Genomic DNA, 27,872 nt, shown 5'->3' with positions numbered 1-27,872 from the left:
ATGAACTGACAAAACGATGGAGCTGAAGGAATAACCTTAGGAAGAGTCTATACAGAGATTAGCCACTAAAGCTGCATTGCAAAACAAAAGTTTAGATATTTCTAAAATGTTAAGACTTTGTAACTATGAAGTACGGTACTACTTACAAGCTTTCCTCAAAGACTTTCACCTTCTCACAGCCCTCTGGAGGTTCACGCTTGAACATATAGCTGTTGTTGGGTTTGGGCGAGGTGGCGTATTTGGGCAGAGGAGAATTGTTTCCATTCTCTGTAATGAACAGAGGTTTAGTTCCTTAAAACATACCAGTACACTTGACCTTGTTCCTCCCACACTCTTACTGGTATTTCTTAAAACCAGGGCCTCCAGCGTGGCCCCCAGACATACCAGTGTACCCATCAATATCCCCCAACAGTGCCATGAGAAATATCAGTAAATATTCCCTCAAAAGTCCACAATGCACAAGAGACTATTTCCTCTTTCTGCTCAGTTAATAATAATAATAATAATAAAAAAAATTTATTTATATCCCGCCCTCCCCAGCCGAAGCCGGGCTCAGGGCGGCTAACAACAATATAATAGTACAACATTCTAAAATCATTTCATTATAAAATTAATTCAAATCAAATTGATGGCAACCATTAGGCTAAAGTTCTGTGAAGGTTGCCAAAGGAGGGAGTCAGGCTGTGCCCTGACCAAAGGCCTGGTGGAACAGCTCTGTCTTGCAGGCCCTGCGGAAAGATGTCAAGTTTCCGTTTTCCCATCACACTTCAGCAGATGCCTAGGCCTGGAATTTGTAATATGCTTTTATGAGCACTTCTCAGCGGGTACCTTTATCTCTGGGGTCTGCAAGTAGGTCATCAGCAGAACATGGGCTCTCCTCACTGCCCTCATTGGAAATGGCCAGGAATGAGCTTGGGGACACAGACTGGGATCTGCTGCTGTTGTTGCTGCCCTTCTCTGCCCCGCCAGGAGTCTGCGTGTCAATGCTGCGGGTACTGCTACTGCGCTGCACCAAAGGTGGAGGGGCTCGGTGCCCATCTGGAATATCTTGCGGCTGTGAAGAAAAAAACGTGTGTATAAACTTCTTGCCATGCAGCAGACCACTAATCTTGTCTGGATAAGAAATTACTTTACATGTTAATAGACTACTTTAGTCTTTTGTATCAATAAAGCTCTTTAGTAGAAGATTAGTTATTCTTCAGACTCCAACAAAAAGAAAGAAAGGGAGAGGGAGAGAGAGATGGAAGTCAAACTTAAGGAGATTTGAGGTCTAGTAAAGGATTCTGAGCAAGGGGAAAATATATATCTACTTAAGAGGATTTAAAGGGATGATCTTGTACAAAAAGCAACCAAATTGACTGAAGCAGGGTACTTCATGAATGACCCCCTTCTTCATGTCTGGTTTCCTTTTCCTTTCCCAATGACATTCATTGACTCCAGAAACTCTCACACATGTGTGTTTCATCTTGGAAGTGTTGAATGCACAATTACTTGGATATTCAGAAACAGTAGGAAGGCCTGGATGTAACACTCCTGGCTTAATAATCTAAAGCAAGAGGGGGGAACGTGTCTCAGCCTGAGGTCAGCGTTCCCTTCTGAGGAACTTTCTGAGGATCAGAGGCAAAAGCGGGCAGAGAAACGAATGCAAATTTCACCTCTGTAAAGTATTTATTTAATTTATATACCGCCTCTCACCTGAAGATATCCTATATATAAAAGTATATGATAAAAGCACAAAATAAATAGTTAAAATAAAAGCAAAACAAAGCAATAACCCCCACTCCCACAAAGTAGGCTGCTTTGGACACCCACCCCTCTTTCAATCCTGCATCTAGGCAAGCAAAAGTCATCATCAGAGTTCAAGGACACATTCCAGCCAGGCAAAGAATCTCAGGCTGTGAAGCAGGGCCAGTGACGGGGTGTCTGGAGTGAGCTCCAAGGGCCAGAGACAGAGAGGCCTAGAGCGCCATATTCAGTCCTCAGGAAATCGGGTTCCCCACCCTTCAACCAGAGTCTATTAAGCCAGCAACAAGTGTCCAACTCGCATACTCCCTCCTCGCCTTTCCCCTGCATGCCATCTTTGGTGCCTAAATTGCAGTCTCCACAGTGCCCCATTACATCCGAAATGGTGGTTTAATGCCAATTTATTAACCAAGGTTGGTAATCAACTAAACTTTGTGAAAGTAGAAATGCTTATGCTCCACCCCTTCTCAATTGCTGGCCCCCAATCTGCTCTGGAGGGTTGGAGGAACCCACCAAACAAATCTGGGAGAGTTGGGGGGGGGGAGAGGCAGAGTCCCAATGTGGAAATGGGAGTTTACATAGCACTACACTGAATATAACCCCAGGTTCTGAAACCATGGTCTGATCCTGATTGAAGATTATAGTTAATAAACTGACATTAAACCACGATGTCCTGTTTCAGACATGAGGAACCTGTGAATTTATTCAGCCAAAATCAGTGCAAAAAAGCTGGTGTGAAAAAGACGGATGAAGGCATGAGCCCGATATTGATTTCTGATTTTCGAAACCATGGATCCAGGAACATTATGTCTAAAAAGAATTTCATATCTTTCATATTCTGAAGATTAACTCAGTCCATTTCACATACTAGCATAAGACCGCAATTAAAACCTATTTGATTGCAACAGTATACTCACAATAAGTTGTTCCTCCTTCTCTCCTGTCTCCTTTATAATTATTTCGATCTCCTGGTTCAGCCCCTCTATGCTGTTACGGAAGCGCGATCCTGTTGACTTGGCAATTGGTATCACAGGAACTAGCACACTCTTTGGGACAGGTGGCTAGACAAACCCCAAAAATAGTAATTGAAAAATGCTACATTTCTGTAGTTTAATATAGGACAACGAATGAAACTTTAGCTCTCAGCTCACATTCTATTAATACGACACAGTTAAGCCCTGAAATGGCTTGGTACGAGGTTATCGGAGAAATGGCCTTCAAACATAGAATCTTCCCCATACAACAGAATCTGCTTCATATGTCCTCCGATTGTGTTTTCTAATAAGATTGGTTAGGCTGGTATGCACATTGGAAAAAGACTTCACAGGGGTGACTCCACAATTACGGACTCCCTTCCAATTGACTTATGCCTCATCTTTTTGGTAAGGTGTTGAAACGGACCATGAGAGCCCAGCCATGAATGATATCCCTCTATCCCATCACCTCAAAAATTTCACTTCATTCCTTCCTCTCCCAGAATACCTCAGCACTTGTGATTTGAATCTTCTATTGATGAGGAATACAAGATATGGTATAATAAACTGCAGTGAGTGCATTTGTTTTTCTAGACTATGAGCATACCTTAGATTTTAACATGTACAGGTGACAAGCATTTTGCCCCCAATCTTCCCTCTTCCAGGTCCAAAAAGACCCAGGCGAAATCGAACATCATTTGTACATGCCACCTGCAATGTGCATGGGGAATAGTATTTGGATTGAGAATTTCAACTTATGTTTCTTTCATCTGAGTGTGTAACTCTATCCACACTGTGCCTGCTGGAGGCTCAGAACCAAAAACAGATTTGGGTGTTAGGGCTCATAATTTGCCTAGCAACCACTCCCCCAAACCTAGTCTTTTTCTTTCACCCATTACCTCTGATATTGTATACATGCTGATCTTCAAGTTCTGCAAGGCACTCAAATCTAAAGCAAACATTTGCTCGGCTGTAAAGCTGCATGTCACTTATTCTGTCATTATTATTTTTGTGCCTCGAGTGCTGACAGCTTCCAGACTTTTGGTGGGAGTTTCTGTGTGTGACACAGCAACTAAAATACAGCAAACATCCCGGGACGAACGCTTTCCAATTTTTACATTAACAATCGTGATCGTACCTGGCATTGGTTAATGGCTGCATGATTACCATGGAATGGAGATTGTCTTTCTTTGTCCCGATGATGCCTACTGCTGTGTTTACTTCTTTGCAGCTGCTGGCGTAGCTTGGCTATCTGAAAGGACAAACATTTTAAGTTTCCCTGTAAAATTTATAATGAAAAGTCTGAACAATTATGTCATAATGTACAGTAAGTACTGTTACTATCATAGTAACCACTTAGGAACAGTGCACAAACTACTAACATTAAGATGTGCATTCTCCCTCCCCTCAGAAACATGTTGACCACAGCAATAATAGGGATGCCTATGTATCAACACGATCATTTACTGGCTTTTTTCTTGCCTTCTACTTGGCTTGGAGTGGAAGCAGAATGAAGTTGTCTCCAATCTGCCTTTGTAGCTCATTAAAAAAGCAGGATGGAAAGATGTGTGCCTCACCAAGTGGGAACTCCATCACAGTGTGAAAACTGAATGTACGTTGATGGAAACATTGGTGTTTCCATTCCACATGGGGGAGAAGGCTCGTTGGACACCTGCCATTCAGCCTTTGTTTTCACTGATATCATGGCAGGCGGGCACTGCCACCACCTGACCTCAACTATGAGCAAGAGGCATGAGAAAGAGCTATGCCAAGACAAGCTGTAGTGGCTGGGGCAAGGGGAGGGCTGAGACAAATTCCCTCTGCCTATAACTGAGTTGCATCTGTACAACTTGGTTGCACAGATTTGTTGGTTGGCAGGAAGTAGACCCATGGGGTATTTCTCCCCGTGTTGGGAGGCACTCAATATTCATATCGTATTTCAAACACCAGCAGTGTTTGTAAAAAAAGAGAGAAGTAAAAGTTGACATAAAAGAATAATTTGGCTGTATGTTCTCCATGGTTATCAATCTGATGAAACTGAGACTTAGCCATCTTCTTACCATGCATGTCTCTAACTATGATGTCTTCTTCTCTATTACATGTTTCTACACCAATTCCACGTGCTAGAACTTGACCTTCTGAGCAGTCAGATGGGTGGCTTTGTTTACATTTAGAAGAGCACCCCATGTTTTATTGCTCCTCTTGCTAGTACAGTGGTACCTTGGGTTAAGAACTTAATTCGTTCCGGAGGTCCGTTCTTAACCTGAAACTGTTCTTAACCTGAAGTACCACTTTAGCTAATGGGGCCTCCTGCTGCTGCCATGCAATTTCTGTATTCATTCTGAAGTAAAGTTCTTAACCCGAGGTACTGCTTCTGGGTTAGCGGAGTCTGTAACCTGAGGTATCACTGTACAGCATAGGAATGGGGAATCTCTGTCAGCCTGCAGGCTGCATTTTCTTGAGGGCAACCTTCCAGGGACTACAGGCCAGTGCTGGCCAGAGGCAAAAGAAGGCAGAGGGGTATGATCTGGAGAAAGTTCTAAGGGTAACATAAAGGTAAAGGTAAAGGTACCCCTGCCCGTACGGGCCAGTCTTGACAGACTCTAGGGTTGTGCGCTCATCTCACTCTAGAGGCCGGTAGCCAGCGCTGTCCGCAGACACTTCCGGATCACGCGGCAAGCGTGACGAAGCTATTCTGGCGAGCCAGAGCCGCACACGGAAACGGCGTTTACCTTCCCGCTAGTAAGCGGTCCCTATTTATCTACTTGCACCCGGGGGTGCTTTCGAACTGCTAGGTTGGCAGGGAAGGGTCACATTGAGAGGCTCAAAGGGCAGCATCTGGCCTCCAGGAACCTGAGGTTCCCCACCCACAATGTTGAGAGATCACATATCTCTCATGTTGTGTAAGGAATGTACTGTACAATCATTTGCAGCTATTGTGTGTATTGACTTGAATACAGCTAAACATGTTTCTCAACCTCTTTAAGTTGATCTGTGCTGCCCCAAGATGCCGATCGCTTATGAGAGCCTTTCTTCTTTTCCAAGTATTCTTCAGCCCAAGCACTTTCAGTCTAAGACAAGGACAAAGGGGAAAAAAATGATTCTAAAAAATTAAAATCAGAGGCTGACTAGAAACAGATTGGATCAAAATAATTTTCAGAAATACAACATGCCAGACCTTAAAAGTTTAGTTCCCTAAATCATTCTGAAACGAATAGAAGAATCTATTCCTAAAAGAGCTATATAAAGGGCAATACAGAATACAGTGTATAATGCCTTTGATTTGGTCTGATCCACATATACAAATGCAGTCATTTACTGGCCTATTAAAAAAATTGCCTGTCAGATATCTGGTGGGCAAAATCTGAAATCTAAGCTGAGTAAATGCATGTGTAGCTAACAAAAAAATTAATTCCCGCAGATAAGCAGACCTTTTATGGTCAGATTTAATTTTAATGTACCAAATTGAGGACACAGAATTAATACACTGAACATCCATTTTTGCATATTCAGCAAAAATTGCATTATGGTTTTTACAGTCAGAAATGTTATGAGCTGATGCTTCAGGGGAAATTGAACAACTCAATATCCAACTGTTACAACACTGCAGGAGCAGCTTGCCTGCTGGGATAGAGCCACAACACGAGCTTCCTGTCAGTGGAGTCAATGTCACTTAGCAGGAGGGCAAAGTAGTGGGGAGATTAGGCCATGTGAATGCACTGCAGCAGCCACACAGCCCAAACTTCCCTGCCACCTCGCAACCTCCGTGCTCCTCTTGGTAAGTGAACCCAGGTTTTTAAATGACTGGCACTGTTGTGACCATCCAGGGACCTAGCGATGATGAAATAAAAACCATCTCATCTGCATAAAGAAAGCAGTACTGGAATTTTTTGATTGCCAGATAAGGGAGGGAGTGGATGGCAGGGAGTGCTCCTGAACTACAGCCGAGTTGCACCCTACTCACATTTAACCATCCCAGGCTTTGCGAAGGAATTTAGCAATAGACAACTTGGGAAGAAAACAGTACATTTTGGTGCCAACATCACACAGCAGGAGTCCTAGGCCTAAAGAAGTAGGAATAGCAAAGCAATCTACTCCTCCAAACCTCTCCCAAGGCCAACCCTTTGAGAATTAAAGATATCTGTACACCTACCAGCACAGAGAAGAACGAAAGAAACAGCAAGTCTAACTTTCAAACAATGATTCAACAAGGAAATAAATTCTCTCCTATTGGAAGCACGGCAGGGCAACCACCATTTTAAGGCTTCAGCAACCAAGAGAGAAAAACCAAAACACCTTTGGAAATTTACAATTGAAGTTCTAAGAACTCACATGGCATCACTATCTAAACACGAACTCAGCTCTATGTAAACTATCCGTCCATTTATCTGAAGCCAAAAAAGAAATGGGTGATTGTGTGAGTAATTTAGCTTAATTGATATTAAAAAGGTAGAGTTTCTCTAGACCCCCTCCCAAACAAACAAACAAACCACCCCAGGCTTTTCCTTCTGCCTATATCTATCTCTGCTCCTCCCTTCACATTGGTCTCTCTCTGCCTTCCCTCTCCTTCCTTCAATTGTGGAGGGGAGGTAGTAGAAACACAGGGAAGCCTCCCTGCAGGGCTTCCTCCACTAAGAAAAACATCAATTCTGGTTGTACACAATTTTTGCATATATGTGTGGCCCTTAGAACTAAGCAATGCAACTGTATATTATTTATGCAAAGATTAAATAGCAGGGCCAAAATATTCAATCTGAAGGAGAATCCCCAAGGCCAGATTGCAATATACCGTATTTTTCGCTCTATAAGACGCACCAGACCATAAGACATACCTAGTTTTTGAAGGAGGAAAACAAGAAAAAAAAAAATATTCTGAATCTCAGAAGCCAGAACAGCAAGAGGGATCGCTGCGCAACAAAAGCAGCAATCCCTCATGTTGTTCTGGCTTCTGGGATAGCTGCGCAGTGAAAGCAGTGATCCCTCTTGCTGTTCTGGCTTCTGTGATAGCTTCGCAGCCTGCATTCGCTCCATAAGACGCACACACATTTCCCCTTACTTTTTAGGAGGGAAAAAGTGAGTCTTATAGAGCAAAAAATACGGTGTGTGTGTGTGTGTGTGTGTATATATACACACACACACACACACACATATATACATATACATATATTGTATTTTACATCACTATTACAGTATAGCTGTAGTATAAGAAACAGCAGTCATTTGTCCCGTGAATTAACTTACAGTCTTTCCCAAAGGAGGCATATCAGAATAGGTTGAAAGAAGCATTGAGAATAATTAAAAAGGGTCTCCCAAACACCAGTTGCTATATGGCACTCAGCACCATCTGGGCTAAAGATCCCGAAACTAGTTGTCAAACGACTGTAGGGCTCTGGGAGCAGGAGGAAGCTATCATTTGCTGTTGTGAATTTCTTGCAGCTTAGAGCTTTCTAATGTCTTATTTTTATACCTTTTACAGTTTGTAGTAAGAGGAACTGTAAATTATCACATAAATAATGAACGGCGTTGATTATTTATATAATTTAGATATAGGCAATGTTATTCGCTCCTTTTGCACTCCCCCTGTAAAATGGCCCAGTAGCTGTTTCTGAGGACATACTCTGGGTTGTTGTTGTTGTTGTTGTTTTAAAAAGATAATTAAAAAAATTCCCTAGGCTCTTGTGACTCATATTCAATGCAGATGAGAGATCAACAAGTCCAACTTCCAACTTTTCTATTGGATTGCCGAAATACTTTTGAATAAAATAATTCAGAACAAAACATTAATCAATTCTGTAATGTCCCTTGCAAAATCCAGTCTGGATTGGGGACACTACCTGGCTCTCCTTGGCCCATTGTTCTAAATTATTTAAAAGAAGATGCATGTACATTTTTGCAGGAACATAAAGAAAACACACATTGGGCTATTATTTGGGGGCCATCTATCACCTTTCTTAAATATTAAACTAAAATAAAGCCTGCTGACAATATTAATTATGTCTTGAACTGTCAAGAGCCTCTGTTACCCATGTCAACAACTGCCACAATATAATTTGTTAAATACTAGACATGAAATGACACACCAAATAAGGTAAGGATAGTTAGAGAAGATATTGCTTACTCATGTTCAATGCTCTATGCACTCTCAAAAATATATATTTTTTTTATTTATTGCATTTATATGCCACCTTTCCTCCCAAGAGCTCAAGGTGATGTATATAGTTCTCCTTGCTGTTTTATCCTCACAACAACCCTGTGAGGTAGGTTAGGCTGAGAGCGAGTAACTGGCCCAAGATCACATAGTGAGCTTCTTGGCTGAGTGGGGATTTGAACCCTGGCCTCCCAGATCCTAATCCGACACTAACCACTACAAAACACTGTATGATACGTACCACATACATGTATCATAAAAACTACATGAGAAATATCTATGCATACAAGAAGGAAAGCAACAAAATACATCAACTCATGATTAATATACCAGGCACTGGAAATTCATGATGTACATAGTAAAGGTCTCAATACAGTGGGGCCCCGCAAGACGAACGCCTCGCAAGACGGAAAACCCGCTAGACGGAAGGGTTTTCCGTTTTGGAGGCGCTTCGCAAAACAAATTTCCCTATGGGCTTGCTTCGCAAGACGAAAAAATCTTGCGAGTTCCTGCGGTTTTTTCCCCTCCCCCCCTTTTTCTAAGCCGCTAAGCCGCTTATCAGCTGATCCGCTAAAAGCCGCTAATCCGTCAATGGGCTTGCTTCGCAAGACGAAAAAACTGCTAGACGAAGAGAATCGCGGAATGGATTCTTTTCGTCTTGCGAGGCACCACTGTACTTCCATTTTAACATTTTAGACCAACATTGATGAAATTTTAACAAATGTTATGAACAAAGAAGAATGCTTTCAAATCTTTAAGCATATGAATTCAGTAGAAAATGTCCCCTGCTGAACTTCTGTGAACCCACCACAGCAGACAGGAGTGGTGCTGACATTTCTTACCCCTACCTGGCAAGTGTTTTTCCCTAGTATATACGAACTCTTACCTGTGTGGCTTTGTCCCTCATGCACGGTGCAGCTTGACCGTGATTATCACGAGGCCATTGTCCAGCAAGATATGGAGCAGCAAGTAGGTCTAGTGAAGGGGTACGTCGAGCAATACTGGAAGGGCTTGATGAAGGTGGCCGTGGTTTATCAACTAAAATAAGAAGAAGAAAAAGAAAAAAAGATGACTCTGAGAGGAAATAAAGCCTACTGTTACACAGATTTTCATTCTGCATATCATGCATTTGGACTGTACACAACTGCTAATCGTTTTATTTATGAAGCTGTTATGTATAGGTTTTTAAAATATATATATATATATATACTTCTGACTCACATAGCACTCAGCTGCCAACAATGAATATTTAAAGTTTAGGCCTTGAAGACTTTTTAAATGCACAGGTGTATTAAACTGTGACAGAATAGGCTGACAAACTTTCCCTCTGTTTGACTACAGTTTGACTGATTGGCAGTCCTAGGTTAAATACACTATCTGCCTTCTAGCTGGTCACCTCATTTACATTTTTCGAGATAAATTACACTTCATTAACTTATTGTTTAATACTAGGAATTGTGCTTCTAATTCCCTGTTGCACAATAAAACCAAAAAAGCCTCAAACCCAGAGTAGTAGTACCCACACGTAATAATTTATCAGAAGACTCCATTTCCCCCCAATATATTGCTTTTTTGCTTTCCTCAACATTAGTAAAACTTTTGAAAAGTGGATTTTACAATTTAAAAATCACAAACACATACTGAATCAGTTATCTGGGAAAGCAATCACTAGAATTGCAACTATAGCAGAGCTACCGTTTCCTGAATAAAAAATATAATCAACTACAGCATAGCCATCAACTACACTCCAATCCATACACACAATTAAAAGTCATTATTATTCAGAGAACTCACTCAGGCACACAACGTGACTTTTTCTTTTCATCCAATTTCTTCTAAAACTTCCCAGAAATTCATGAATAGTTTATTATGCGCAGGGAGCAGATGTTGAAAAACAAAAAATACACAAAACATAGTGCGCATGCCCACACAACAACTCTGGCAAGGGCACAAAGTTTACCATTATTTTATTAGCCTAGAAGCTAGTTTGCTTAATGCATTACACACCGAGCTGTTTTGCTTAAAATGCATTATACACCTTCATGTAGTATAGTACACTATACTGCATAAAGTAATTGAGCACCATACGACCAATACTCCCATTTGCAGATAAATGCATATATATATTTTAGCATCAGCCCAATAAAAACATATACTATGGTTAACTGCACAAGGTTTGCATATATACTGGTATTTCATCCCCATTAACAGGAGAGTAAAATTTAAATATATATTCTCACTATATTATTTTTTTCTGAATCCATCCAATGTATTTTTCTCATCTAGCTCCCTAGGCTATTTCAGAATATTTCATTAAAATACTGTCTGCACTTCAGCAAATTGTGTAGTATTTTCATTGTCATTTCTTCCCTTGTGTTGCTACTCAGCCCCCCCTTCTTTTCCCACAACTGCTCAGCTGCTAGCTTCACATGATGTGACCTACATAACAAGAGATGCACTTGCTTCAAGATAGCAGTTACAACAGCTGGGCTGATGAACAATAGAGGTATTTCAGAAATGTCTTAATTTTATTAGACTTAATTATACTATAGTCAATGGTTCCAAAACTATTCAGTGTTCCCTCTGCCTGAAGTTCTCTTGTTATAGGATACTCGTTATTGGTCTTATATTTAGTCAATCAGATGTTTATTATGATCAACCAACCAGTAAGACAAAATCTAAAAATACAAAAACACAGCCTCAATGAAGCCAATTGTTTTAAAAAATGACAAGCTAAGAACGAACGATCATAGCAGAACTAAGAGGCATGATATGACAACATTCAGATATTTTTGTCACTTGCTTGGTAATCACGGAATATAGTCAGAACAATTGACTAGGAAATCACCTCATAATTATGCGTTATCTGATAAAAACAACAGTAAAACATGACTAGACACTCTTTCAACCTCTGAGTGGTTATACAGGCAGGATCTATCTTTACGGGAACTCTAGGAAATCTGCTATCTAAAGTCTTGAAAATGGGCCAATAAAATATCTCTTCTGCACTTGGGCACTGTCAGAAAATTTAAAATATGCCATTCAGTTATTAGAACAAGATCAGCTAAGACTCAACAACTGTGGAGTACATGGTCCATTAGCCAATGCAACCAGCTTTTGCACATGTATATTTTCATTCTTAATTTCGTCAGATTTGGCTCATACTAATTACGACGACATCAAATAAGAGAGAGAAAAAACATCTCATACCACCCCCTGCCCCTGATGGAACCTTAATACTGGTCAATTTTTCAAGAGAAAATTCAATTTCTGGAAACAATATTGAGGCTCCAAACAAAATCTGGGTCACAATTTTTACAGTGCGCACTCGTATTGCAGCTGGAACAAATTGACTTCTTTTTGTGTAGAAAATTGAAGAATGTTTTTACTGCAGACTCTGCTTTGATCTTTGCTAATTTACCCTGTACATTACAGATAACAGGCATGAAACCAAATCCTGAGATACTTCTAAGAATCGACTTGTCCTATCCTCTGCCCATCCGCAGTCCAATAATATTTGGACTTCCTCTTTGAAAATACCATAAACTTTGACTTATCATTGTTAACAGTTAGAGATTCATTTCCACGATGATTTATATATCCAACAAGTTGTCATCAATTAGTTTAGGTTAGGAAAGTGAGATGGTATTGAACCCAGAAGTTAGGCCAAACATAAATTATGTAAGATGAGAGAATGGACATATCCTTCCACAACTTCATGGCTGGAAAACAACAAATCCAAACGATTACTAGGTTGCTGTGCTCATATATTCTGAAAATATATGTGCAGATACATCAATTATGTCAAATACAAGTTATTATCAGCATTAGCAGAAAAATACATTGATATTTGCTACTGTATTTACAGCAAATATCATGGCAATTAAAGGTTTGTGCCGCATCCGTCTGCTGCCCAAGGCATTCACATAAAATAGTACAAATACAGTTAAAACAAGGTTTCAAGATGAGAAGTATCTCTACCCCAGTTAAAAACCTACAATCTATAAAACATGATAAAAAAATTAAGTACCGTATTTACTAGAGTCTAATGTGCCACTGAATCTGATGAGCACCTCAATTTTCAGAACCTTGAAACCAAAAAATCTATTTATTAGCAAAGGTAAACGTGCTATCAAATCTAATGCGCACCTTAATTTTCACAATGCAATTTGGCCAAAAAGGTGTAAATAGGTAAATCACCATGTAACTGCAATATATATTTGTTGGCATTATCTATGTTTCTGCCAGAGTACACAAACAGGGATAGGGCTTTTTGCTAGGCACCTAAACGTCATGCTTGCCATCTGGAAAGCAGCAGAACAGTAACTTAACTGCTACACAATTAGAGTTCTGCTAACTCTAAGCTGGTAACAGATGCTAGCTTCCCCAGTGCGTATCATATCACCACCACATAAAGGTAAAGGTAAAGGTACCCCTGCCCGTACGGGCCAGTCTTGACAGACTCTGGGGTTGTGCGCCCATCTCACTTAAGAGGCCAGGGGCCAGCGCTGTCCGGAGACACTTCCGGGTCACGTGGCCAGCGTGACATCGCTGCTCTGGCGAGCCAGAGCCGCACACGGAAACGCCGTTTACCTTCCCGCTGGTAAGCGGTCCCTATTTATCTACTTGCACCCGGAGGTGCTTTCGAACTGCTAGGTTGGCAGGCGCTGGGACCGAGCAGCGGGAGCGCACCCCGCCGCAGGGATTCGAACCGCCGACCTTTCGATCAGCAAGCCCTAGGCGCTGAGGCTTTAACCCACAGCGCCACCTGCGTCCGCTCACCACCACATAGGAAGAAGTAATTCAGAATGGGCTTCACCTAGCCAAAAACATGTCCGACTGTTTAATATGGGAAGTTCTGACACCAATGGTATGGTAGCTTCTGCATAGTTTGAATGTAATCTTATTTTAAAAATGATGCTAACCATTCCTCTTGCGTACTTCTGTTGTATGCTGATAAAGTATTGACTAGGAGCAGCTAGCCAAAATGTACCATTTATGCTTAAAATCCCCACAAATTATTCAATTGTATGCTACAATGCGAGTGAAAATGTGGATGCCTGCTTGATGATTTCAAAAGCTGCTGGAGATGACGAGCAGCAAGGTGAAGGGGGGGCATTCTGGCGACAGCGGAAGAGGAGGGTTGGGGCGTGAGTTCAGGCAATGAAACAGAATGGGCCATCCCTGTCCAAGAAGGGAAGAAAGGAAGGGGCACCCACTCACTCAAGTGTTGTACACAAGCTGCAGCCTTTGTCTAAAATTGTTAAAATGTGAAATCAAATGAGGGTTTCTGAACCAGTGGTCTCATCACTGCTCCTTCAAACCTATGGAGATTTCTCCTTCACTTGTAAGGATCTTTTCCACTTCCTCAGGTGTCACAAACTCAAAGTTATTCATCAAAACAGGACAATGCAGAAATTGGCGTTCAAGTCAGAAAGGATAAGAGCAATTGCATCCATAACTATTTTATAAATAGATAAAACTAGCTTAAGTCTTGTAACTTTGTTTTCCAGACAAACCAAGTGGCAATGTGTTCCACCACTAAATGGAACAATTCCATTTTGGGGTTCAATATTTTTTGTGAAACGTTTAAGTTTACCATTGCACAAGCCAGTTGGACCTGTTAATTTAATTTCAGCTGTAAAACTCCCACTGACTTTGAACTAGGTTTTTGTTAACCTTTGGTCAGCCCAAGCTACTTTCCCCTGTATTAAAGGAAGAGGGGTTCCTCCATAAAGTTGGGGTGATTCCATGCAGTTATTTTTAAACATCATTTTAAAGCATACATTTTCAAAAAATTGTTTAGAATTAGTCAACTGGAGCATTAATTTCCATAACGGAAAGAGGCCCTAGGATCTTAATTCACTGGGGTGATTCTTTGGTTCAACCAGCAGCCACTGATCAATCCAGAAATACAACTGAGGATAATATGTGCAAAGCGTTTTATGCATTGACAAGAGAGCATCTAAGAGGCAGAATGTAGCCTCTGGAAAATCTAGGGATTGCTCATCCAGTATTGGTGTGTGTGTGTGTGTGTGTGTGTGTGTGTATAAAAGCTCCAAGGCTCAATGGCAGTGGGTAGAAAGTCAAGAGATTCACTGAAAAACAGATAGACCCCGAAAGTAGGAATAGTCCTATTAGTAAAATGCAACAGTTCAGAGAGATCCTAGTGCCATATTTAGAGATGATTTTAATGACACTGAGGAAGCAGGCCCTATTTCAGACATATGGAAGAATTCTAGGAACATAGTGATTCTATAGAAATCATGTATTTACCGGTACTTGATCAGGATCAAAAACTAGTTACTGCTATTCTTGCCTCTATACTGAATACTACAACCATTGGTATAATCAACCTGGATTAGGTAGGATTCATACCAGGATGCCAAATGTAAGATTCAGATATTCCCACTAAAAGAGGCCTTGAATTGCATTTACTATCAAGTATAGCGCCACAGCGGGTGGTGCTGTGGGTTAAACCACAGAGCCTAGGACTTGCTGATCAGAAGGTCGGTGGTTCGAATCCCCACGATGGGGTGAGCTCCCGTTGCTCGGTCCCTGCTCCTGCCAACCTAGCAGTTCGAAAGCACGTCAAAGTGCAAGTAGATAAATAGGTACCGCTCTGGCGGGAAGGTAAACGGCGTTTCTGTGCGCTGCTCTGGTTCGCCAGAAGCGGCTTAGTCATGCTGGCCACATGACCCGGAAGCTGTACACCGGCTCCCTCGGCCAATAAAGCAAGATGAGGGCCGCAACCCCAGAGTCGGTCACGACTGGACCTAATGGTCAGGGGTCCCTTTACGTTTACCTATAGGCCAAATGCTAGGAATGTTCTACTTTATGTTTAGATCCAGCTGAAAAGTCCCTTGTAGTCATAGGGGTTGTTATATATGGAAATTGGGAACCTCCCTTCCATTCACACAGGGAATGGAAGAAACTGCAGTCATTTGACCTGTGGTGAAAATTTATATCCTGAAAATGGAATAGATGTAGCCTCAACAATACAATCTGCAAACTGTTGCAAGCTTTCAGCCTATGTTGTAAGCTTTCTAGCCTATGTATGGGACTCTGCTGCATACAACTTTTCTATTTCTCCTCCAGTGCCTTGTATAATCTGGTTTATCTTGTTTCTATTCCTTCCAGGCAATCTCCTTGTGTACAAATTACAAACTTGATCACAGAAGGACCAAAAGAACCTTTCCAAACTGAGTGAATGGGTGATAAAATGGCTAATGCAATTAAATGTAAGCAAACACAAAGTGATGCACATTGGGGTAAAAATCTTTCACATTTACATGCTCATGGGGACAGAACTTTTGGTCACAAGATAGATTAGTGAAGATGTTGATCTAGTGTGAGGCAGCTATGAAAAAGGCAAATTCTATGCTTAGCATCATGAAGAAAGGAACTGAAAATAAAAGTGCCAATATCATGATGGCGTTACACAAATCTATGGTGTGATCACATTTGGAATACTGTGTACAGTTATTGTCACTTCAACTGAAAAAGGATACTGGAGACCTGGAAAAAGTTCAGAAAAGAGCAATAAAAAAGATCAAGGGGATGGAGTGACAACCCCCCCCCCCAATGAAGAAAGGTTGCAGGACTTTTTATTTAAAGAAAAGGTAAGCAACAGGTGACGTGATAGAAATCTATAAAATTATGCATTGCATGGAGAAAGTGGATAAAAGAAGTTTTTCTCTCTGTCTAATAAAACTAGAAACTTGTGGATATCAAATGAATCTGAAAGCTGGAAGATTCATGACACTTATAAGGAAGTGATTCTTCTCACAGCACATAGTTAAACTATGGAACTTGCTCCTACAGCAAGCAGTGATGCTCATGGCTCTCAAAGAGAATTAAACAAAAATTTGGAAATTAGGGCTATCAGTGGCTACTAGCCATGACGGCTGTTACCCTGCCTCCACACAATTGGAGGCAGTAATTGTTCTGAATATCAGTTTCTGGAAAATACATGAGGGGAGAGTGCTCTTGTGCTCAAATCCTACCTGCTGGAGTATTAATAAAAAATAAACTTGGCACTCATGTATATGTGTTAACATTTTTGTCTTGTGGTATAAACTAGTATCAGAAAAATTTAATCCGCCTTCTAATATATCTATATATCTAACACATTCTTTTAAATGATATACAAAGTGAAGCATTACCCCAAATAAAAGCCCTGAAATAATGCATTAATCTTTTGAAAGTATGCTTGGGGAATGTGTAGATAAATACCACACAACACATATATTATTATTTGCAGCATTCATTAATCTTAAGTGTATTAACTTTACTGCAAATGCTAAATTTAAGTAGCGTCCATCTTTCCAAATCAATGGAGATTTATGTTATTTACCTATTTGCATTCAATTTAATGATTTGAGAAGTATCTGTAGGAAACAAAATTGCTAGATATGTTATAACCCTTCAAACTTCTATTTTCACCTTCCTGACTATTTCCTGTCAAGTAAAGGCATTCCAATAGCCACATGGAAAATCAGCATGCCACAAAGCTATTAACTGTAAATTTCTTAAGTGTTTGAAAATTTAGTTAAAAGGTAGGTGGGGCAACATCATACTAGTCATTCCCGTAACAAATTCTGACTCAGTGCTATTATCAATTATACATATCAATGAATAGGAGCCTTCAGGACATAAAAGTTTTCTGAACAATGGCCTCAAGAATAATTACTCTTTCATAGCTCTCTTCAAGACTGAAAGAAAGCTTAAAAAGCAGTCACACTTTCCAAAGTCCATAGCAATTGATAATGACAAGTCAATACTGTCTTGAAGACTAAGGCTGCAATCCTAAACAATGTTACAGTTGAGAGTGGGTCTTATTGTTCATTAAAGATACTTGAAACAACCAATAAAAGGCTCAGCTTTGACTAGATAGAGACTCTGGTCAAAGATGAAACGTATAATCCATGCAAGTAGTTTCAAGACAGATCCTTTCTAGATCACATTTCTAGTTTTTCCAAGATTTGGGAAAAGAAACCTACTGTATTGTTCATACCTGCTTGATTCTACTACGCATTCTTACCGGGAAGTCACACCAAGCTCAATGAGGCTTGCCATCAAATAAGCCTGCAGAAAATATGTATGCTGGCTAATCCTAACCACATTTTCTCATAAGGACGTCTTGGGATGATGTTTTCAAATTCTTCTGTCCTTAAAAGTTAGTATTCTTAAAAAAAATTATAAAGGAAGTACCTTAGTTGTTAAGATATGCTTCTTTAGCACAATCTAGCTTCTTTCGCAATAAGTTTTGCTAGTCTATCTGCCCACACATCTGTTTGGTATTTCATGGCATAGTGAAGGAAATGGGGGTGTGCATGTGTGCAAGAAAGGAGAATTCTCCATTTTATAGAAGCTTCCCTGTGTGGTTGCAAAATAGCACTGGTAACATCCCAAAGATAACCAGGCAAGTGGATATTTATATGCTTGTTCAAATAATAGTAGTGTACAAATTTCCAAATAACCTCTCAATCTCACTACAGGCGGCGACAATTTCGTGCAGGGGTTCTGTTCCCAGGCCCCATGCACTGCACGACAACAGAACATGCATAAGTGTGCCCCGCCCTCTTCCGGGTCCAATAGTCCCGCATGTCAATGGGACTTGCCTAGAATGGTTGCTGCCTGTCTATAAAAAATGTTACCTATTCTTTGCATTCACAACTGTCTATAAACAGTTTCAAATACAACACAATCACAACATATGTGCAGGTTCGATTCCAAGGGTTCTACATATATGCAAAAAACATGTATACTCAAGCTGCCCACTTATAACCATCCCTAGCCTTCTGGACCAATGAACTGAAGAGGCCTTGCTGCCGCAGCCCAAGGAAGGCAGAGTGCTTAAAAGCACCAGGCAGGCAGCCCAAGCAGACACAGTGCAAAAAGTGCTTTTAAGCTCTTTGCCTTGCTTTCATTTAACTTGTGCAATTTCAACTAGCCTGCCTTCAACCATGTATGGTTGAAAGTGCATGAATTACATGTGCATACAACAGAGGCTTTCAACCTTTTTGAGTCCACAACTCCCTTCTTTTTGCAGCTCCCCTGTGGAAAGTTCCCAGCAGGACCCTATACAGTCGTACCTCGAGTTGAATGTGCTTCAGGTTGAGCGCATTCGAGTTGCGATCCGTGGCAACCTGGAAGTAACGGAGCGCGTTACTTCCGGGTTTCACCGCTCGCGCATGTGCTCAAAATAACGTCATATGCATGCTTGGAAGCGGCGAAACGCGACCCGCGCGCCGTCGCGTCTTGCGTTCCATTTGGGATGCGAATGGGGCTCCGGAACGAATCCTGTTTGCATCCCGAGGTACCACTGTACCTATTTACTCAGACATGCTCAACTAAGTTGTAGGGAAGCAATAAATAAATGGCGCTGCACCTGACCATCATTCACGGCGCCCCGACACCAGTTGAAAACCACTGGGGTAAGATGCAATTGTACTGTATACAACAGACCTACTTAGGGAGGTGCTGAGTACTCCAGGGCACTATGATTGTCACTGACTTTAACATTTTGTATCTTCATTGGATAAAGTAGTGCACTGTTCTGCTCCTACTTCTTATCTTAACTGCATGGAGAATGCTACCAAGACAGTCAAATTTCCGTGGTCTTTCTCCTTCCCTAAGGTTGGTTTTAAACCCCTGCACCGGTCCTGTAGTGTATAGACTACAGCATGAACCTAAAAAGATATAGACTGTGTATACACCATATGTTTAAAGGCATGACTTCCCCCAAAGAATCATGGGAACTATAGTTTACACCCCCCCACACACAGAGAGCTACAATTCACAGTACCATTAAACTAGTTTCCAGGATTCTTTGAGGAATCAGTCATGTGCTTTAAATGTATGGTGTGTACTCAGCCATGGAACTGTGAACAGAGAGGCTCAAGGCCACTGTTTTCTCAACAGAGGGAGGGTCACTAAAGCAAATACTTTCACCCTGGTGTCAGTTCTACAGATCCTATACAAGTATCTCACCTACTCATTTTAGAGAAACTTGTGAATGCTAGAGCTCAGGTATTCCAAAACCTAATCTGCAGAAAAAGACACATTAGTTGAAACTTACCAGTGTAAAGGAGGACACATGTAACTACCCAAACTGTCCGCTGCAAAAAACGTTAAGTCCTCCCCACTCAGCTGAACAATTGCTTTCAAAGATCAGGAAATATTATTTAATAACATACTAGCTCCCCTTCAACCCTTAATTACCATCAACATATTATATTTTGTAATGTTTTACCACCACAAATCAATGTAAAGCTGTGCTGTAAAACCAGGCCAAAACAAGAGCATCTGCCTTGCATGCAGAAGGTCCCAATTTCAATCCCAGCATCTTCAAATAGGACTGGGAGAGACTCCCTGCCTGAAACCCTAGGGAGCCACCATCAGTCAGGGTAGACAGTATGGAACTAGATGGGCTCCGTACCATGCAGCTTGCCACGCTCCTATTAAAGTGAAACATGTCTAGACACATCCTTTGGCTGCCCGGATCTCTTTTCAGGCACCACACCATGCTTGGCGGTGCTTTCCTTTCCACAGGTCCCTGTACACTGTGCCATGGAAACACAGCTCCCTAGGAAGGGAGGCGAGTCAGCCTCCCAAAATTAGGGGGGTGAGGAAGTTATTCAATGCACTACAGCCAAGTCACAGGATCTGCAAATAACAGGTGAGAAATGACAACAACAACCCCCCACCAAACAAGGGGCTCCAGAGCCAAGGGGTCCACAAGGGAAGTGCAGAGATGCCCAAAGCCCTGGCGGCCTCGTGGTCCAGCTCTGCAGGAAAAGCCCTCGCCATCTGCTCGAGACGAAAAGCAGGAAACCGGTATGGTTAGGGCCAGTTGGCAGCAGCTGGGGGGGGGCCGCCGGTTTCCTCCGCCTTAAGTGCCCCTTCCCCCCCCCCAAAAAAAAAAAACCCCACCCCTCACCTTTGCAAACAGGCGAACTCGGGCTCTTCCTCTCCGGAGAGGCCCTGCTTTGCTCGGGCGACCGCCTCCTCTGCCGGTGCCGGATCCTTCCCCCGGAGGACGAGGAAGAAACCACGGCGGCGGAGCAGGCGCTGCTCTCGGGCACAGGCGGCGAAACCGGGGAGGAGCAAGGCGAAGGGCTGGAGCCCGGCAATGGCGGCGCGGGGGGCGGCGGCGGCAGCTGGTGCAGCCGAGGGGGGCTCCCGCGAGGCCCGGCCCCGCGCGTGGGGCTGCCGCGCGTGGAAGGCGGCGGCGGAGGAGGAGGAGGAGGAGGGAGGGCGGCGGCGGCGGCGGCGGGGGTCTGCGTGGCTACGGCGGGGCTGCCACCGCCGCTGCCGTTACCGGGCGCCGCGCGTGTCGGGCTGGCGGTGCGCGAGGAAGGAGGCGGCGGCGGCGGCGACGAAGAAGAAGGAGGCGGCGGCGGCTGAGGCGATGTCGTCGTCGTCGCCGCCGCGCGTGAAATGCCGCCGCCGCCCCTCGTGGGGCTGCCGTGCTGCTTGAGCTGGAAAGGCACCGTCGCCCGCATGGGCTGCAGGCGGCTGCTGTTGGCGCTGGCGGCCCCGCCTGCTCCCGCCGACACAGCCGAGGCTCCCCCCGCCGCCAGGGAGGTGGCCGGGGTCGGCGAGCCGCTTCGCCTCACGCGCGGCGGGTGAGAAGCCATCCTTCGGCCGGCTCTGAGGTAAACGGCGCTGAGGAGAACGGCCGTTGGGAGGGGGGAGGGGAGGGGGGAGAGGAGACGCCAGTCAGTCAGTCAGTCAGTCAGTCGGTCGGTCGGTCGGTCGGTCAGCCAGGCCCCCTTCAGCAATATAGCTCTCCTCACACACGAGCGGAACGCCGCTCCGGCCGATGCGACCGCTCCGGCCGCCTCATCAACAATAGTGGCCGCACCGGCCTCTCCTATTGGAAGCTCGTCGGCGCCGTTGCTGCCGCTACAGCGCGATGATTGGGCGAGGGGCGTGGCCTGGGGGTTCCCCCCCCCTCTCTCTCTCTCTGTGTATGTATACGCGCGCGCGCGCGCGTGTGTGTGTGTGTATGCGCGCGCGCCCGCGTCGCGGGGTGGGGTGAGGCTTAAAGGGGCAGCGTCGCGAGAGGCGAGACGGGAGCTGAGTGACAGCTTGCGGAGGCGTTCCACGCAACCGCACGCGTGTTTTTCATCGCGAGCGTGGGAAGGCAGGTGAAATGGCTGGGTCTTGTTTTAAGATACAGCGCCCCATCATGGAAACTAGATGATGATGATTAACAATAAAAAAAAATTTATTTTTATTTTATTTTTATTAAATTTGTGCAGGTGCATAGTTACCTTCATGGAGAACATTCATTGCATGTGGTTTGCATGCATGCATAAGGTCTCACTTTCCATTAGTTTTCTGTTCCTGGCAGTGCTGGGAAAGGCTTCTGCCCAATATTATTATTATTATTATTATTATTATTATTATTATTATTATATTAATTGTACCCCTCCTATCTGACTGGGTAGCCCCAGCCACTCTGGGCAGCTTCCAACATGAAAAACATGATAAAACATTAAACATTAAAAAAACTTCCCTATACAGCGCTGCTGCCTTCTGGTGTCTTCTAAAGGTTATACTGTATTCGGACCAACATTATTAGGGGCAGACTGGACACAAAATTGGGGTGGAGTGGGGAGTTGTTGCTATTATTGCTATTATTTATTTATTTTTGTATTTTTATTTAAATGTTATGAATTACGTGGAAATTGTTTCAAGTTGGTTGTGTACTTTTTGATGTTTTTTTTGTCATTATGAGCTTTTGCTCATGCTGTAAGCCTTCTTGAGCATGCTTTCAACTGTGGAAAGGTTGGCATCGAAATAAAATTCTGTCCGTGGTCCATATATGTAGTTCTGCTTCCGTTTTCGAAATGGGAGATATTGGAGGTGATGTTTAAGGCTGTGTTTGTGCTGCAAAGGGCCAGCAGACGGGAATAGGAAGCTGTCCTTCTCCTGCGTCAAACTACTGGTCCCATGTACCAGTTCAGCACTGTCTGCTCAGCTCTGCAGTGACTGAATAAAGCGCTCTGGTTATCTCCTGCTTGGACCACTGCAATGCGCTCTGTGTGGGGCTACTTTTGAAGGTGATTCAAAACCAACTACTGTATTTTTCAGTCTATAAGATGCACCCGACCATAAGGCGCACTTAGTTTTTAGAGGAGGAAAACAAGAAAAAAAATATTCTGAGTCAAATGTTGTTGACGAGGAAGGAGGAGGGAGGATCAGGCGAAGTCATCATAAGAGGCACTGCACAGCTCTCCCTCTTGCTGTTCTGGCTTCAGCGATAGCTGCGCAGCCTGCATTCGCTCCGTAAGACGCACACACATTTCCCCCTTACTTTTTAGGAGGGAAAAAGTGCATCTTATAGAGCGAAAAATACGGTAATCCAGATTGCGGCAGCTAGACTGGTGACTTGGCGCAGTTTCCGGGGCCATATAACACCAGTCCTAAAGGATCTACACTGGTTCCCAGTACGTTTCTGAGCACAATTCAAGTATTGCTGCTGACCTTTAAAACCCCAAATGGCTTTGGCTCAGTATACCTGAAGGAGCGTCTCCACCCCAGTTGTTCAGGCAGGACACTGAGGTCCAGCTCTAAGGGCCTTCTGGCAGTTCCCTGTAGCAAGAGGTAAAGCTACAATGAACCAGGCTGAGAGCCGTCTCAGTAGTGGCGTCTTCCCTCTGGAATGCCCTTCTATCAGTTGTCAAGGAAATTAGTAACTATACAGTGGTCCTCTGGTTACGAACTTAATTCGTTCCAGAGGTCTGTTCTTAACCCGAAACTGTTCTTAACATGAGGCGTGCTTTCGCTAATGGGGCCCCCCGCTGCCGCCACGGCACTAGCACACAACTTCTGCTTGCATCCCGGGGCAAAGTTCTCAAGCAGGAGCATCTCTCGCAGGAGCGAGACTCCTTACGGGGTCCTCACTGCAGGATCACATCACCCAGTGCTATACCAGCTGCACTGGCTCCCGGGGGAGTACAGGATCGGATTTAAGGTGCTGGTTCTAACCTTTAAAGCCCTATACGGCCATGGACCCTTGTACCTACGGGACCGCCTCTCCTGGTATGTCCCACAGAGGAACTTACGGTCTGCAAATAAAAACACCTTGGCCACAGAGAGGTTAGGCTGGCCTCAACCAGAGCCAGGGCTTTTTCTGCTGTGGCTCCCATCTGGTGGAACGTTCTGTCAGAAGAGACTAGGGCCCTGCGGGACTTGACATCTTTCTGCAGGGCCTGCAAGACAGAGCTGTTCCACCAGGCCTTTGGCCAAGGCACAGCCTGACCCCCCTCCTTTGGTAATCCTCACAGAACTCTAGCCCAATGGTTGCCATCAATTTGATTTGAACTGATTTTATAATGAATTGATTTTAGAATGCTGTATTATTTTACTGTTGTTAGCCACTCTGAGCCCGGCTTCAGCTGGGGAGGGCGGGATATAAATAAATTATTATTAAAAAGGTAAAAGTACCCCTGCCCGTACGGGCCAGTCGTGACCGACTCTGGGGTTGCGCGCCCATCTCGCTTAAGAGGCCGGGGGCCAGCGCTGTCCGAAGACACTTCCGGGTCACGTGGCTAGCGTGACGAAGTTGCTCTGGCGAGCCAGCACCAGCGCAGCACACGGAAACGCCGTTTACCTTCCCGCTATAAAGCGGTACCTATTTATCTACTTGCACTTAGGGGTGCTTTCGAACTGCTAGGTGGGCAGGAGCTGGGACCGAACGACGGGAGTTCACCCCGCCGCGGGGATTCGAACCGCCGACCATACGATCGGCAAGTCCTAGGCGCTGAGGTTTTACCCACAGCGCCACCTGCGTCCATAAATTATTATTACTATTATTGTTATTATTGTTATTATTATTAATTATTATTATCACTTCTGGGTTAGCGGAGTTCGTTACCTGAAGCGTTCGTAAGGAGGATGGTACATAACCCGAGGTTCCTCTGTATTACAGTCTAGCCATGGGCTACCAGTTGCTGATCCCTAGTCCACCTGGGGCCAGCTCCAGAAGCAGAGAAAAGGTGCAGGCAAACAGCATTTAGAGCGTGGGTAGGCAAACTAAGGCCCGGGGGCCGGATCCGGCCCAATCGCCTTCTAAATCCAGCCCACGGACGATCTGGGAATCAGCGTGTTTTTATATGAGTAGAATGTGTCCTTTTATTTAAAATGCATCTCGGGTTATTTGTAGGGCATAGGAATTTGTTCATTCCCCCCCCCAAAAAAAAATTATATAGTCCGGCCCCCTACAAGGTCTGAGGGACAGTGGCCTGGCCCCCGGCTGAAAAGGTTTGCTGACCCCTGGTTTAGAGCAACAGGATGTGTTTCCAAGCCATTTTGTAGGATGGGGTTTTGCAGGGTTTGGCCCTCCACTCCTTTTTCAGTTTCCCAATCTGTTAGCTGCTAAGCAGGACTCCAGTTCTTACAGTTTTATCCATTACTGTATCAACCCTTTCAAATTGTCCATCATTCTCCAATTTAGGCGCCTGTTATACTAGAGTAGCTTGCTTGCTATTGCACTCCTTTGTTTCATTGTTGTTGTTTAGTCGTTTAGTCATGTCCGACTCTTCGTGACCCCATGGACCAGAGCACGCCAGGCACTCCTGTCTTCCACTGCCTCCCGCACTTTGGTCAAACTCATGCTGGTAGCTTCGAGAACACTGTCCAACCATCTCATCCTCTGTCGTCCCCTTCTCCTTGTGCCCTCCATCTTTCCCAACATCAGGGTCTTCTCCAGGGAGTCTTCTCTTCTCATGAGGTGGCCAAAGTATTGGAGCCTCAGCTTCAGGATCTGTCCTTCCAGTGAGCACTCAGGGCTGATTTCCTTCAGAATGGATCGGTTTGATCTTCTTGCAGTCCATGGGACTCTCAAGAGTCTCCTCCAGCACCAGAGTTCAAAAGCATCAATTCTTTGGTGATCAGCCTTCTTTATGGTCCAGCTCTCACTTCCATACATCACTACTGGGAAAACCATAGCGTTAACTATACGGACCTTTGTTGGCAAGGTGATGTCTCTGCTTTTTAAGATGCTGTCTAGGTTTGTCATTGCTTTTCTCCCAAGAAGCAGGCGTCTTTTAATTTCGTGACTGCTGTTCACCATCTGCAGTGACCATGGAGCCCAAGAAAGTAAAATCTCTCACTGCCTCCATTTCTTCCACTTCTATTTGCCAGGAGGTGATGGGACCAGTGGCCATGATCTTCGTTTTTTTGATGTTGAGCTTCAGACCATATTTTGCGCTCTCCTCTTTCACCCTCATTAGAAGGTTCTTTAATTCCTCCTCACTTTCTGCCATCAAGGTTGTGTCATCTGCAAATCTGAGCTTGTTGATATTTCTTCCGGCAAACTTAATTCCGGCTAGGGATTCATCCAGCCCAGCCTTTCGCATGATGAATTCTATATATAAGTTAAATAAGCAGGGAGACAATATACAGCCTTGTCGTACTCCTTTCCCAATTTTGAACCAATCAGTTGTTCCATATCCAGTTCTAACTGTAGCTTCTTGTCCCACATAGAGATTTCTCAGGAGACAGATGAGGTGATCAGGCACTCCCATTTCTTTAAGAACTTGCCATAGTTTGCTGTGGTCGACACAGTCAAAGGCTTTTGCATAGTCAATGACGCAGATTACCGTACTTCCATGCTACTCCCTGTGCCAGCCACAGTGAGGCAACAGAGATGTTCTCATGGAATCATAGGACTGTAGAGTTGGAAGGGACCTCGGGGGTCATCTAGCCCAACCCCCTACAATGCAGGAATCTCAGCTAAAGCATTCAGGGCAGATGGCCATCCAACCTTCTTAGAAGCCTCCAACGAAGGAGAGTCTACAACCTCCCGAGGGAGACTGTTCCACTGTTGAACATGCTTGATGGCAGATCCTCCACCAACATAGCTGTCAACTTACAGATTTGAAAATAAGGGACCAGCAGCCTTGAAAATAAGGGACCAGCAGCCAAAATAAGGGACCTGCAGCCTCACCTGTTCCAGGCACTCCAGTCTTCCTGTCCTCCTGCAGTCTGGTCAAACTCATGCTGGCAGCTTTGAGAACACTGTCCAACCAACTTTGTAACCAGAGGCTCAACTGAATAGAATCTGAATCACATGCACCACAAGGCCTATGCAGCCTCAACTTAAGATGGCTCCCCGGCCTGGCTTTGCACTGCAAAGTTTGCAGCAGCACATGTAACAAAATGGCGTCCAGCATTCAAAACCCCCCTCAGCTTGCATTAAGTAGCCACACACAAGGCATGCAAGCTCCACCCCCCAGTCGTTCTTAGACTTCTTATTGGGTGAGCAACACGGCCAAGCAACACAATTGGAGCCTCCCTCCTCCCTGGCCGGCAGGGAGGGAGGGAGAGGAGCTGCTTCCTTTGAAATTTAAGGGACATCATTTAAGGGACATTTAAGGGACATCCATCAATAAGGGACAGCAGCGGGACATGGCGCTGGAATAAGGGACTGTCCCTTCAAATAAGGGACACTTGGCAACTATGTCCACCAATCCAACTCACATTATAGCCTCGGGTGCAGTCCTTTCTCACATTAAATATTTGCCCATTAACTACTAACCCTGAGGCTGAGAAAGGGGTGTGGGGCCAGGAAATGCAGAAGGAAACAATCTGGCAGGTTAAAACCTGATAAAGAAGCAACCCTATCCTTTTCCCACGCCTAGTGCGACGCCCCATATATAGAAGGGAAAACCTGCTGTCGCAGCTTGTAGCAACTATCTGCAAGTTATAATTGTATCCCACCCTTCCTCCCAGGATCTCAGAACAACAATTTTGGCCTCACGATAACCCTGTAAGGTAGGTTAGTTTGAGACACATTGCCTAAAGCGCATCTGCGCGTTTCACAGCCAAAAAAGAGGTTGAAACCACACCCAAAGCTATGAACTCACTTAATTGCCATATCGCTCTGGTGATATACTGGTTAAAACCTCTTCTGCCTTCTTGTCAATCAAAACCAATGCCTTGTCCTTTAAACTCTTCTTAAATGCCAACTGTTCAGCAAAAGCTTTTTT

General features: G+C 43.9%; 1 protein-coding gene across 1 annotated transcript in view; it reads right to left on the bottom strand.

Annotated features, from left to right (window-relative positions):
* Positions 1 to 21,738, bottom strand: part of FAM117B (family with sequence similarity 117 member B) — a 29,334-nt gene extending 7,596 nt beyond the window's left edge. The window contains exons 1-7 of the mRNA XM_079978982.1: positions 20,810 to 21,738; positions 9,752 to 9,903; positions 5,696 to 5,788; positions 3,856 to 3,969; positions 2,661 to 2,804; positions 829 to 1,054; positions 147 to 267 (exon numbers count right to left, since the gene is read on the bottom strand). Coding sequence (XP_079835108.1) covers positions 147 to 267; positions 829 to 1,054; positions 2,661 to 2,804; positions 3,856 to 3,969; positions 5,696 to 5,788; positions 9,752 to 9,903; positions 20,810 to 21,509 — 1,550 coding nt within the window. The 5' untranslated portion in view covers positions 21,510 to 21,738. The remainder of the gene's footprint in view (positions 1 to 146; positions 268 to 828; positions 1,055 to 2,660; positions 2,805 to 3,855; positions 3,970 to 5,695; positions 5,789 to 9,751; positions 9,904 to 20,809) is intronic.
* Between the last annotated feature and the right edge of the window lie 6,134 nt (positions 21,739 to 27,872).

The sequence above is a fragment of the Podarcis cretensis genome (genome assembly GCF_951804945.1).
Source record: "Podarcis cretensis genome assembly, chromosome: 1".
In the NCBI taxonomy this organism is placed as follows: domain Eukaryota; kingdom Metazoa; phylum Chordata; class Lepidosauria; order Squamata; family Lacertidae; genus Podarcis; species Podarcis cretensis.
Note: the sequence above shows the minus strand (reverse complement) of the source record. Positions and strands in the feature narration are given on the sequence as shown.